The 13,490-nt window shown below is 43.3% G+C and overlaps 7 protein-coding genes across 7 annotated transcripts; 4 read left to right on the top strand and 3 right to left on the bottom strand.

The window, feature by feature from the left end:
- The first annotated feature begins 68 nt into the window (after window positions 1-68).
- Window positions 69-1,121, top strand: FA14DRAFT_160773 (putative RING-box protein 1). The gene is made up of 6 exons (XM_025498819.1): window positions 69-150; window positions 222-266; window positions 343-376; window positions 452-522; window positions 583-653; window positions 724-1,121. Exons 1-6 carry the CDS (start codon window positions 97-99, stop codon window positions 749-751), a joined length of 303 nt encoding a protein of 100 aa, XP_025356050.1. The 5' UTR covers window positions 69-96; the 3' UTR covers window positions 752-1,121.
- Window positions 1,122-1,342: 221 nt separating this feature from the next.
- FA14DRAFT_172354 (uncharacterized protein) lies at window positions 1,343-2,158 on the top strand (the record flags this gene model as incomplete). Its single annotated transcript, XM_025500399.1, has 1 exon — window positions 1,343-2,158. The coding sequence occupies one exon, from the start codon at window positions 1,343-1,345 to the stop codon at window positions 2,156-2,158; it is 816 nt and encodes a 271-aa protein (XP_025356049.1).
- Window positions 2,159-2,269: 111 nt separating this feature from the next.
- On the bottom strand, window positions 2,270-4,109 carry FA14DRAFT_145717 (uncharacterized protein; the record flags this gene model as incomplete). Its single annotated transcript, XM_025497287.1, has 3 exons — window positions 3,103-4,109; window positions 2,792-3,060; window positions 2,270-2,590 (listed from the first exon to the last, which is right to left on the bottom strand). The coding sequence occupies exons 1-3, from the start codon at window positions 4,097-4,099 to the stop codon at window positions 2,270-2,272; spliced, it is 1,587 nt and encodes a 528-aa protein (XP_025356048.1). The 5' UTR covers window positions 4,100-4,109.
- A 258-nt stretch (window positions 4,110-4,367) lies between these two features.
- On the top strand, window positions 4,368-6,026 carry FA14DRAFT_179113 (uncharacterized protein; the record flags this gene model as incomplete). The annotated part of the gene is made up of 1 exon (XM_025500898.1): window positions 4,368-6,026. One exon carries the CDS (start codon window positions 4,368-4,370, stop codon window positions 6,024-6,026), a length of 1,659 nt encoding a protein of 552 aa, XP_025356047.1.
- Window positions 6,027-6,037: 11 nt separating this feature from the next.
- On the bottom strand, window positions 6,038-7,292 carry FA14DRAFT_160771 (mitochondrial carrier). The gene has a single exon (XM_025498818.1). It carries the CDS (start codon window positions 7,180-7,182, stop codon window positions 6,259-6,261), a length of 924 nt encoding a protein of 307 aa, XP_025356046.1. The 5' UTR covers window positions 7,183-7,292; the 3' UTR covers window positions 6,038-6,258.
- Window positions 7,293-7,931: 639 nt separating this feature from the next.
- FA14DRAFT_160770 (uncharacterized protein) lies at window positions 7,932-11,125 on the top strand. Its single transcript, XM_025498817.1, has one exon. It carries the CDS (start codon window positions 8,002-8,004, stop codon window positions 10,981-10,983), a length of 2,982 nt encoding a protein of 993 aa, XP_025356045.1. The 5' UTR covers window positions 7,932-8,001; the 3' UTR covers window positions 10,984-11,125.
- On the bottom strand, window positions 11,097-13,478 carry FA14DRAFT_145712 (nucleotide-diphospho-sugar transferase; the record flags this gene model as incomplete). Its single annotated transcript, XM_025497286.1, has 1 exon — window positions 11,097-13,478. The coding sequence occupies one exon, from the start codon at window positions 13,476-13,478 to the stop codon at window positions 11,097-11,099; it is 2,382 nt and encodes a 793-aa protein (XP_025356044.1).
- Between the last annotated feature and the right edge of the window lie 12 nt (window positions 13,479-13,490).

Here is a 13,490-nt window from a genome sequence, read left to right as displayed (position 1 = left end):
CTTCAATATTTCACAACTGGGGCCGTTCTCACTCTTTTATTCATCTTCCACAAAGTCAATCTTTCATCCTCATCACCGCCCATATCAATTGCAACGATGTCTGCTATGGAAGTGGACTCAGCCAAGCCACCACGCTTCCAAGTACGCAAAGTGAGTGGCTCAATGATTGAATGTGTACGATTGATCGACCTACTGACACAATCTTTCATTTGTACTAACAGTGGAACGCCGTATGCTTATGGAGTTGGGACATCGTTGTTGACAATGTAAGCTGATCAACGTCGTCAGAGTCTGTCTTGACAATTAATAAGATTGCTGATGCTATCTTTCCCCGTTTTACAGTGCGCCATCTGTCGTAATCACATCATGGATTTGTGTAAGTGACGATATTGCACAGCTTCTCTCATCGCCACAAGACAAACGCTGACTAACTATTTTGTTCATCTTACAGGCATCGAATGCCAAGCACAACAGGGCAGTGCAACAACAGAGGAATGCACAGTAGCATGGGGCCAATGCAATGTGAGTAAGAAGATGACTTCTTCGTGCCCCTTCGTAAGACTGACACACTGTTTTATTCAGCACGCTTTCCATTTCCACTGCATCTCACGTTGGCTCAAGACTCGTCAAGTATGTCCATTGGATAATAGAGAGTACGTATGGAAGGTATAATCTAGTATCACTCGGTTTTGTGCTGACGTCTTTCCCCTTCTTTTCTGGCAGATGGGAAATGCAAAAGTATGGTCGATAGAAGTATCACAAAACACAATCAAAGCATACGCATTCTTGTATTCCGATATCATCACGTTCCATCTGTATACTTCTACCTTCAAGCTTAATCGATCCATTTTTGTCAAGATCAGTGTTTGCACAACCGCCACATCTTTTACCGCATTCGCAAAACGCAGTTTTAGATCTCAAAATGATGCACATCCTCGTACGCCGTGATGCAGAGAAAATCCTTATAGGGCGTAACGATCATGATCTTACACTGCATTCATAGCTCTGACGATTTTTGTATGGCGATGCTTTCAACTTATGTCCAAGCATTGATTCTTGGTCACGCCCCCATCGACACAGGAAGGCAGTATGCGCCTCTTTGCATGCCACTTAATACGCATCAATGACGCCGTACGCCTTGCAGTCTTGACAAAAACTCGAATGAATTGGAATGAGTGATAGATCTATAAAAGACCCTTTCGATTTCTCTCCTAACTTTCTTTTTCCTTAACAATCTTGGACTGGATCCACCTTTGCTCTTTTCTTGCTTCAACTTCATTCTCATCAATATTGACGCCGGTCGTCTAATCAGTGCCATCTTTGAAAGAGAAAAAAAGGAAAAATGAAGACATTATCTTTCTTGGCTTTATTATCTTTCATCAGCGTAGCAATTAGCTCGCCTCTTCCAAGTCCATATGATATTTTGCAACATCAATCAAACGATGATCCGGTAGGAACAAGTACAGTGTTACATCATATGGTCAATGCAGAAGATCGTGTATTGCACATCGTTCATCCTGATGGTACAACTCATTCAATGACTCTATTGCCAACATCTGCAATTCATCCTTCTGGCACGACTACTCCTCCTCACGTTGCTACCGTACACTACAATGCCGCACCTACTCAACAACAACATGAACTCACTCCTTATACTTCTCATCCTGCTTTTGCACCTGGTACACAAGCCAACAACAATTCAACACCTGAACCTGCTTCTAGCTTAGAACAACACAAAGCTCTTGGTGGTCCATTGACACCTTCTGCTTCTTTGGCTTCCCACAATGCCACCATGACACATGAAGGAGCTGCACCAGCAGAAAAGGGTGAAGCCGAAAAGAAGCCCGAAAGTGAAGAAAAGAAGCCCGAACCTTCTGCTGAAAAAAAGCCTGAAGAAGAAAAGAAGGGCGAAGAGAAGAAACCTGAAGAAGCAAAGAAGCCCGAAGAGAAGAAACCTGAAGAAGCAAAGAAGCCCGAAGAGAAGAAGCCTGAGGAAGAAAAGAAAGGTGAAGAAAAGAAGCCTGGAGAAGAAAAAAAGCCTGACGAAAAGAAACCCGAAGATGATCATCCAAACGGTTCTTTTGCTAAACGTGATACGATCTTTATGCCAGTCTTATCTTTGTTCGGTGCCGCAGTCAGCGCTCTGTTCATTCTTTGATCGACATCTTGTCAAGCAATTCTTGCAATTTGGGTATCTTTTTCAGAGGGTTCCAATATTACCCTCTTCTTTTTATAAATACATGATGACTTTTTTTGTATATCTGTTTTATTACCTACCATCTTGTGAGAAATAGATTACATCTATCCCAACCGCTCTTAATGGCCTGCCTGATCCTAAACCACCCATTGCTTCGTTTGAGGAAACATCTCCACGTATTCCAACGCTGACCAAACAATTTCGCATCTTTCCTTCCCACAAAAGAGCAGCAATACCTGATGTAGAAATGCGCGCTTTCAAAACACCTAAAGCAGAAGAAGCTGATGAAAGAACGGTGTCATTCATTGTAGTGTCTGGCAGAGCAGATTGAGTAAGCGGAGTCGTGTCGTCCGGAATATTTGAAGATCCCTCGTCTACTTTGGGTGAGATGAGCTGTGCATCAAGCATTGGTTTATCTTCTATATCATCACCGTGTACGCTTCCACTCTCGCGCAATGACCATACACGACCTGTATTTGGAGTCGAGGAGGAGGACGAAGAACTTCTGTCTCGTAGTGATAAACCTTTCTGTTCTTTGGCACTGAGACTTCGATCAACTGCTCGCGGTCCAGAGGTATCTGTGCCGCTCTCCACTTCTTCCTTTTCGGTTGTCTTGGAAATGGACGTTAATGTTGATATGGTTGCTTCCTTGATAGTGTTGGGTAATGGATTCGATCGAAGCCAATATTCAGCTCCTACGGTCAGCTCGGATTCGTACGAATACACGTTGAAATCAAATCGAGAGCAAGCAACGATATCACGGGTCATCTTTGCGGCATAAGCTGTACTCAAATGACCCATCATAGGATTAAGCGTTGCTGTGATTGTTGTTGGAGGCTGACTGGGTGTGAGGGAAGACTGTCCTCCATCTGCTCCAGCAGCAATCAGGCCTGACGTAGGATTACCCATCAGCGTAGAAGCGGCAATAGCTGCAGGTATGCTTGCTTCCGGAAGCGTGGTGAATCGCATGCCTGTCGATATACCAGCACTTTTCTCTAATGGGCTGAAGAACAATTCTGCCCCGACACTGAAACGGCCTTGTAAGCCTCCTCCGACAGCATTCTCTAATCCGCTTTCTTCGTCTACTCTCTGCCTTCTGTTTTGTTCTTGGTCGGAGGGAGAAAGGCTTCCATTCACCCCTGTACCACTGCTGTTCTCTGCCAATTCTATGTGTCCCAGATTGTGCAATACACGAAAACCCAATAAGCCATCATCAACCGAATAGCTATATTCCGTAAACCAACGACCTGTATCTCGTTGAAGGTTGAAGTGTAAATTCGTTGACCCGGGTGGCGGACCCGCTGCAATTGCAGGTGCAGTGGCCACACTATCCGTATTTGCCTTTTCCGTTGTGCTCGCATAAGAAGATTGCGAACTTAGTCCTAGTGGATTGCGAGGTGGCATAGAGATTGCAGTCGCTAGCAATTGCCATGTTGGCGATAAACGTGTTGCTACAAGAGCATCTACACGAGCACTGGGAATATGCACACAGCCGTACAGCAAATAATCACGTTTGTCCACTCGTCTGCCTGCTTGCCATACTTGATCTTTGCCAAGCGGTCTTCTAGGTGAATCGATTATACTGAAATGGTCTACCAATTCCTTAAATCGGATGTCCCGACTACTTCCGCCCAACTCCAGAGGTCTTGGATTCCCATCATTATCCTCAATCGAAGCAAAAATGTAACCCAGGGCACCGGTCAAAGTTGGAAGAGCACGTAACCGATAATTTGTGAAAAAAGGCGGAGAAGGTGAAGCGGAAATGGAAAGTGAAAGTCCATGTGGTATTGCGAAATCCAAAACGGATTGTGATGAATTTGTTAGGTAGAGGTATGAATTGAATGGATTCCATTCAGTTTGGGTATAATACCTGCGTAACACATGGGCTACGAAATCGTGCATTGTTGTAATGATGGTAATTGTGATGGGAATTGAGAAGGTTTGATTGAATACTGTTCTTATGCCAAGTGTTGTTCTTTTTTTTTTATTGCGCGTGAGATTGTGTGCATACAATCAAGCGCGTAAAGTGTATTCACTCGCCATTATTCTGATTGATTAGAAGCTTGCATTGAGTGCATTCATCCTCATCACAGCAAAATACATTTCTTATGCTCCTCTATATCCTTCTTCTCTCTCACCATCATTCCCAGTACCCTTTGTTTATTCCAATATGAATCCTCTTTCTGATTTTGATTTGGTCCCTCCAGAAGGGCTTCAAGATATACTTGATCTTGCTGTAGTCACTCCAGAAGGCCTTCAAAGCATACTTGATGAGACTTTAATGGTACCAGGAGGAAATGATCAGATCTTTGATCAGAATTACGCCTTTGCTAAGCAATTGGGTATGGCTGAGGACGATCGAAGTGTTACTTTGTCTCCAAACACTAGTCGTTCTCCAGGGACTCCTTATTTTCCAAAAATCATAGAAGTTGAAGCAGCCGCTGAGCCAGAAAAACCAGAACAGCCAGAACAGCTAGAGCAACCAGATCAGATAGAACCATATCAAAAAAACTTAATCTCAGTCCCAGATTTCGATTTGGACTTGGATGCAATCCTGTCCGCGGCCGCATTTGCTCAATCACCTCAACCGCAACAGGTTCAACCTAAGAAACCACTTCGACCGTCTTTTCCAGTCAATCCATTTTTGAGTTTGAGTAGAAAAGATCAAAAAAATGTTGAAGCAGCTAGAACGATTTTGTCAATGATCAAAGTTCTTGCTATTAATGAAAATCTACGCGGAGGCAGGTATACGTTGATTAGTGAAAGAAATGCCATCCTTTCCATGTCAGTCAATTACACCTTGAACGTACAGCCAAACGTTCAACGAACAAATTCACAACAACTGTTCTCATCACTCTTGAAACGCGCATTTTCTACATTTGACCATGATACAATAAACCGTGAAGGTGTCGCAGAAAGGTCCAATTATGGTCGGATTCGTTTCAAAGATTCATTTGAACGTGCTTTTCTGCTTGTTGCAGTTCGTCTCTTACGTCATAAATTCATGTATGAACCTGAAGAAGGGACGGCCAACCATTACTCAAGTGACTTTGAAGCGCTTTTACCAAAATCATCAATGTGTAAGAACAAACGTCTTTTTATGAAACGGACAAAAGACCTTTGTAGGATCATTATTGCTTGTGGTCATCCATGTATCGTTTTAATTCTTGTTCGAATTGCCATTCGCAGGGGCTTACGATTCGTTGAATTGTTGGATCGTTTACCCGTTCAACAATTCTGTCAATTTCTCTCAACGGGTCAAGTCTGTTTGACAAACTTGCATTCAGGTCCTCCTATACCCAAGAACAGATCTCTTCCAGCAAATTCTGGTCATCAATTAGAATCGAATCTTCTGTATGCCCGTGAACATATTTTGATGCCTTTGTTGTGCATCGCAAGTCAACGTATCCCTCAAACATTCTTCATGTTTGATGATACAAGAGTACCGTTCAACGTACAAGCATGTTTGACAGCAATCGTTCCACATACCTTTCAATCAAGGTATGCAGTTTTTCTGAAGGGTGAAGTGCAACATGATGCATGGCAAGCTGGCGAAGTGGAAGTAGAGACATTTTCACATGTTACCTCCAATAATGTCCGAATAGCAAGCACAAGTAATCAGCACGATTCAGATGAAATCTCAGACCCGAGTGATGATGAGCATTCAATCGGAGAAACACAATCCCGTGAAGCCGAATACTCGATCAGAAAAGATAAGCGAACTTTTCACAATTTCAATTATGCCAAATATTCAAATATCCAAGAAGTGATCCAAAATCCACCTGCATTTTTGAAGAATAAGGTTTTGAACATGTCAGCAGATGATTAAACGTATCATACCCTTGATGATGTACATCATTGTAATCTAACTGTATCAATCATTGTATTTTCTGACGTTGTACAAATCAGAACAATATCTTTTATGGTGACAGAATGAATGATAGGTTCTCTACATGAAAGATGATCATGCGGGTAAGACAGGTGCCTTGCAATTGCTTACAAGGCTTCTATATATATCAAGATCCGAAGGAAGAAAAATAACTGAATCTATCGAATGCTTCTTAGTTTGTTGCAACATTTTCAACCTTTCTGGAAGCCATATCGATTGCCTCTTTGACGTAATCAGCAAAAGAGACCATGCAAATCGTTTGCCAGATACCCAAAGCGATACGAGGTTGAACACCACGGTACAAACCCTTGATTCCGCTTTCCTTGTAAATGTATGATAGTGTGTTTCCAACTGTCAATTTAGCTGGTCTTTTTGATCCGGGTTCTGCTTTGGCCATAGATTGCATTTCGACACGAATAACTTCGATTGGTTGATTCCAGCATCCCAAAGCACCACCAATTGAACTGCATGCGATTCTTTCGATCGGGCTCAATTTGTCCTTTTCACTCTTTCCGCTTAAAGAACGAATTGGTTGTTCTGCCAAACGTGCGATACCGATTCTGCTTCCCCAGTTTGTGCATTGTCTAATAGCGACGGCATTGACACCTTTATTAATACCTGCGATACCTTCACGACGGTAAATATCAGCAAAGACTGCCCATGTACTTGGAGGTGTGACACCAGCAGCAGCTTGTTTATGACGTGTGATTTCGGCTGTTTTCATACATGTGCAGAATCCCATTGTAGCGTATGCTTGTGCGATACCACCTCCCATTCCTCCTAAAAGACCGGCCGCTCCTGGGCTTACACCTGCTGCTTTTGTCTTTTTCTCAATTTCTGAAGCTGTGAACATTAACACTGCACCTTTTGTTGATGCTTCGATCCATGCCCAAGGAATCAAACCTTGATAAAATCCAAACACGCCTCCTCTTGACCAAACTGTTCTGAGTGCGTCTCCCATTCCTTGTGTACGATTAGAAGCCATTTGTGTCTTTACGACTTCTAGTGGCTGTCCAAGTGTGGTGACTTCGAACATATTCATCACGGCACCAACACCGATGTTTGACCAAGAGAAACCTTTTTGTGGTGGAGCCATTTTGTTATTTTGTGTGGAGTAAGGTCAATGTGGTATATGTGTTGGAAATCCTTTTTTTTGATGGCTTTGATCAGGAACAAAGATTCTGGATTGTTCTCTTAAAACTCAGATGGCAATGAAAGGAAGAAAGGATAAATTCTAAGTTTTTGGCTTTTAGGGCTTAGCGTCTGTGCATGCACTTTAACTCAAATTACGAATCAAATTGGCAGACCAAATGCGCTGCTCAAGTCCCAACACTCAATCATACGCGTCTCTCTCTTACTCCTTCTAGCCTATGATGCAGCGAGGTGGGGTAGTTTAATTATTACAAGCACTACGACAGTGTTTGAAAAGTGTTGGCAATCTTGAAGACGCGACGAGGGTTTGATTTTTAAATCTTCTTGATTGGGGGAGACGCAAAATTTAGGAACAAACCGCCCCCAGCAGAATACAGCTTTATTTGACAGTTGCTTAGATAATCTTTTTTCTCTATTGTCATTTCACGTGATCTCGATCACACCTCCACGCAAAGATTTGTTAAAAGCATAACGCCCGTACATACACGGCGTATTGAACTTAATTTTTGCATGTAGCGGCTTTTCAGGCGCAATGGACCGCTCGATGTTGGATTCAATGGGCTAGAACAAAATTATCTCGATCGCGCAGGAACCCAAATGAAATGAGACACGCAGTGCCATCGGCGAATGAGAGAAAAGTCATTTAAGACAGCAACTTGGCCGCGTGAATACACGATATATAATTCATCCTCCCTACAATCACAAACCGACAAATACCTCATCCATCCTTTTCGATGTTTAGGTGACCTACACTATCGCAAAGATGGGATCAAATCAGATAAACCCACAACCTCAACTCCAAGTGCCACCATCCGTTCGCCCCACATCGATGAATAGGTCGAGCTCTGCATATGATATCGATCTTCCGCTTCGATTGGACGATCATTCTCATCAAATCAAAATGAATCATTATTCCTCTTTAGCAGATGATCTGCGAAAAGAAGTATCAGGTACACAGGTGCACGTTCGGGATGCAAGAGCGCTGACAGTGGAAGAACTTCCTGAACAAAAAGAAGCCAAAACACAAACTGAACAGGTTGCCTCAACCAATGATACCTTCCAAAATCACAATACCGCCAATGTGAATGATCCGTCAAAGCCAACATCATTCGCAAGCTCTACCACCTTGTTCAACTCTGCCGCTCCATTGGCAGCCTGGCTCGTAGTCAGACCAAAGAATGCCGAAGATGTAGTAAAAACGATCAAGTTCTGCGTGGAGAAAAATCTATCACCTTCTATTCGCTCAGGAGGTTTTTCTACAGCTGGTTGGTCTATTCAAGGAGATGTGGTATTGGATATGCGAAGCATGAACAGGATAAAAACATTGCCCCTCGCTGAACGTGAAAACCCAAAATATCGTCTCAATGTTGCAAGCAGTAGCAAAACAACAATTGATGGACGACCAAATATTATCCCAAATCAATCCTTTGCAAAGCAAGATGGAAGAGGTCGTGCTGCAGACAAAAGCAATAGTAATGCCTTTAATGATGCAACCAATTATGACGGCGATGGCTCAAGTAAGCGCAGAAAGCCCGAAACTTTCAACGCAGAGCAGATTAACCAAACCGCCCGGGAGATAAATGCGGTCATCGATGCCGATAGTGGTGCAGATGCAGATGAAGAGAATAGCAATGACAGTAAAGGAAGTAATAGTGGCAGATCAGGTTCTGATCGTGAAGATGGTGAAATCTTAAAGGACGCTGAATTAGTTTCCTCACCTCGACAAACTTCTTCTTCTTCCTTTGGACGATCCGATACTCCGAACAGCTCTTCTGCAATACCCGGTTCTTCACGAAGTGAATCTGTTGCTCGTAGTACTGGAACTCCTCAAAGCAATGACACGAGTTCAGGTCATCCATCAAGCAATAGTGCTACAACTAGTGGCGAAAATGGAGCTACGACTACTGCGACAAGCTCAGCCGGTGCTGATGTTGAAATGACAGATGACGGAAAAGATAGTAATGCAATGCCTGATCTTAAGAGGACGCAAGAAGATAATTTCGAATACGATCGTTGGAAGCGTCACCACCGACCTCCAGGACAAACATCGAACAGAAAAAACACTATTAATACCTCTTCGACATCGAATGCTGACCCTCGATCTCAAGCAGATCGTCTGGTCTTACCAACTACGGGTGGTTTTATCTGGACAGCAGGTGATTCTTCATCGGGTGGGTCATCTTTAGGTACAACCCGACCTCTCAATTCTGGCGATCCAGTATACATGGGCGGAGCGACTTTACCTGATCTGCAAGCTGCCCAGTATACAGATCCTTATCGCAGAGGTGGAGTGGCTACAGATGCTGGAGGCTATGGACATTCAGGTGCAACTCCCGCCTTGCATGGGATGTCATTAGATTTCTCAGATATGAACGGAGGAAACAACCAGAATGGTACAAATTCCGTCTCACCTCAATCAGAACACGTTTTGAAGCCTGGTATACATACGGACAAATTTATACTTGTCGAATTTGAGCCTGGAGTCGGCGTTCGCGATCTTGATCTCTATACAGATCAAGCTGGTAGAGATGGATTCTCTAACTCGCTCTTTGACAAACAATCAGCAGAAATGTCACCTTCTTCATCAGATGAAAAGGGTAAATCTCGAATGCAGCCCACAAATGTAAAGAGGGGCGAGAATGGTTTGAGCTTCGCACTTGACGGAGGTGTGCCATATCACGTTCCTTTGTCTGCTTATCCGGTTGGATCAACTGCAATGACCATTGGTGGATTTGGTTATATGTCCCGTGCTTATGGATTATCATTGGACAACATCGTAGAACTGGATATCGTTTTGGCAGACGGCCGATTGAAAACACTCAATGCATCTTCACTTGACAGTCAAGATCAGGAAGAGCGTGATCTTTGGTGGGCAGTACGCGGTGCAGCACCTTGTTTCGGTATTGTGACCAGAATCATTGCAAAAGCATATCCAGTACCACAGGTGTATGCAGGTAATCTGATCTATCCTTTCAATAAGGCGACAGCACCTTCTCTGCTTCGTCATTGGCGCGATTGCTTAAAGGGAACCGGGGGATCAATCCCACGAGAGTTGTACTCCAATTTGATCTTGACGGCAGGACCACCAGATGCATCAGCAGAACATGTTATCGTGATTCAAATATGCTACTTAGGCACTGGATCAACGGAAGAGATTGGACACAACTTCGTTCAAGCCATCAGTTCTTGGACAGGTGAACGGGTCCTGTTGAAAGACATAAGTGAGAAATCTATGTTGACCCAACAAGATGGAGTAGCAAAAGTGCTCAAATCCGGTCAAGGAAGGCGATGGATGGTTCGCGGAGATCTTTTGACAACATTGACGGATGAAGTGATTTCTAAATCGATTGATCAATTCTGTTCGATGGCCAATCGTGCTGTTTGGTTGTTTGAATTGGTTGGTGGAGCAATAGAAGATGCGATCGAAAAAGATGATACTTGTGTTGGTAAAGAACAAAGGCAAGCAAAATTCACTGCAGGCGCATTGCAACAATGGATCGATCGAGATGAAGATGAAGAATGTGTCAAAGGCGTGGAATCATGGGTGAATAATATCCTTGCACCTGTTTCGGTAGGAGGGCCTTTCGCTGCTTTCTTGGAAAGAGGTGAAACTCGTCAACGTTGCGAAGGTGCGTTCGGAAAAGAAAATTTCGAAAAATTATTAAGAATCAAAAGGGCTGTTGACCCTAATGGTGTATTTTGTCACACATTCGGACGTGGTTTAGTCGAATTCGCAAAAGAGTAAAGGCAATTTCTGTTCAAAAATGTTTTTGTATTTCTCCTCTACTTTCACTAAATTGTACACACAGTATATATATATATATCACCAATAGGTGAATCAATACATTTTTTGCATCATCATTCATCCTCGTCCTCCTCATCTTCATCGTCATCATCTTCCAAGATATATCTGATCACCCCTTGAGCGCGTGTTCTCAAATCCAACATCTTTTCATTGCCTGTCTGACTTGCTTTTGATCTCCACCATGCTACGATTGCCTCGTCACTGACAACGTCTTCGTTGTAAAACAATTTCAATAGCGGAACAAAGAGATTTATTTTTGCGGGATGGGAAGCGCAGTATGATTGCATCACAACAACTGCTTGCTGTTCGTCATCTTGCGATACTTGTGCAATTAATTTGCCCCATCTGACCACCAATGCTTGTACACTTTTTGGATCCGCTGGCTTGCATCTGTCCAGTAAAGTTTCGACAACCACTTTTTGTACATCTCGCAAGCTCACATTGCTGGCCATTCGTAACGTCTTTAATTCCAATGAAGCATTATCGATACTGTGATTTTCTTCTAATGCACGCATCAAACTTGCCTTTGCTTCGGTCTCAAATTCTGCCAAACGTGCTGAGACGGCTTCTTTTTCCATTTGTGTATCCACCTCATCATCCAAGGTCAAATTCGTTACCCCTCCTCGTGTACCAGAAACGTGCGAGAATGCGGATGATGAATGTGTTGATCGACCATCATCACTGAATCCGTCAAGGTCTTCATCATCCGAGCCAAATTCAGAATCAAATGCGATGCTGGACACACTTTCGTTATCTTCAAGCTCATCTTCTATATTTTGTACTCCCTTTGTTTCTGCCTCATCATTGAATCCAATGGCACGTAGTCGAAGATTCGCGATATCCTCATCTATATCCCCGTCTTCATCATCTTCGCTCTCGTTCTCTTCCTCTGCACCAGTTTGAGCACGATCTTTTTTCTGCCATAGATTGGTCCACAATACTCCTTTTGATTCTGCGCCTACTCTGGCATCATGTTTAGCTGGGACATCACTCGAGCTGTTGCTCTTGGAAGCTTCATCCTCTTCCTCCTCGTCCCAAGATTCTCGCTCTTTACTGCCAACTCGGCTACCATCAGGCAAGCTTACATTTGGTCCAACAACACAGTCGGCTCCAATTAGACAACCTCTACCCAAAGTAACATTGTCTAATATTCTTGCTCCTTTTCCAATGATACAGCTTATCATTTTTACCTGCTTGCCAACAGTGACTGATGGATGAATGTGACTTTTGCTAATAGTCGATCCATTACCGATTTCAACACCCTCACAAAGGACTGAGCCAGTAATTGTCACATTTGGCTCCAATGTGCATCTCGATGCGATCATTGAACAAGGTCCAACATTACTACTTCTATGCGCTTGAACTTCTTGTCCAACATATCTCCATCCTCTCCGTTCTGTCATTCGCTCGCTTAACCAAGCACTGCTTGCAGGAGTGAAAGGATGCGTCCACCTTCTTAGTACATCTCTACTGATCGCATCATACGTTTGTGTATCTTGTGCACGACCACCATAACCACGTTTGCCTACATGCAAAAAGATCTTGCTGTCCAGAAGGTCGGAGGTTAAGATACCAGGAATGAAGTCCAAAGACAGAGATTGATAATCGAAATTCTCCGAAAATAGAGGGGGGACGTCAATGCTGCAAATGTACACTCCTGCGTCTACCAAATCAAATCGTACATCAATTTCATCAAATCCAGTTTTGTCATCCAATCGCAAGAGTTCGAATGGCATTACGGCTTTTCGCTTCGGTAAACCGGGTAATTGTTCGTAATGTAGAATTTGATTTGTTGCAGGATCGATGTATTGCACTGGTCTCATCGCCTTTGATCGCATAGTCGTTTGATCGCCTGCTTGCATGCAACACATTGTCATGATTGCATCTTTATCTATGGCTCTTCGTTTTCTGTGCAAATCAACAACAGGTCGTAAATCCATCGTGCAAACACTATCACTTCGATAAAGTAAAAAGTCAGATCGTAAAACTTGTTTCGCATCCAATTCTCGAATTGCATCTCCCTCGCTTCTTGCTTCAGGCGTACTCATCACAGTGATAGCAATTCCTTGACTGTGTAACAGATTGTGAAGATGATCGTTCACATGTTGCCTGATCAAATGAGCATGAGATCTTGTGAGGACGTAAATATGCGAAACGCCTGCTCTAGTTGCACTTTCGACAGAATAATGCAAAAGAGGAACATTTGCGAGCGGTAGTAAACATCTAGGCCAGTTCAATGTTAAGGGAGCGAAATGGTTATCATACGAATCAGCCAAAAGAACTGCTACTAGAGGATCTTCTTCCGGTTGATCGCCTCCAGATTGTAATTGACCCGAACCTGAATCTCTGTTGTTCTTTTTTGCATGACTGCCACTTCCGCTTGCCGCTGCACCACCTGATCCTCCACCACTTTGTTTGTTTCCACGAGATGCCATTTGTTGCAGATG

Source organism: Meira miltonrushii (assembly GCF_003144205.1).
Source record: "Meira miltonrushii strain MCA 3882 unplaced genomic scaffold FA14scaffold_2, whole genome shotgun sequence".
Taxonomy (NCBI): domain Eukaryota; kingdom Fungi; phylum Basidiomycota; class Exobasidiomycetes; order Exobasidiales; family Brachybasidiaceae; genus Meira; species Meira miltonrushii.
Note: the sequence above shows the minus strand (reverse complement) of the source record. Positions and strands in the feature narration are given on the sequence as shown.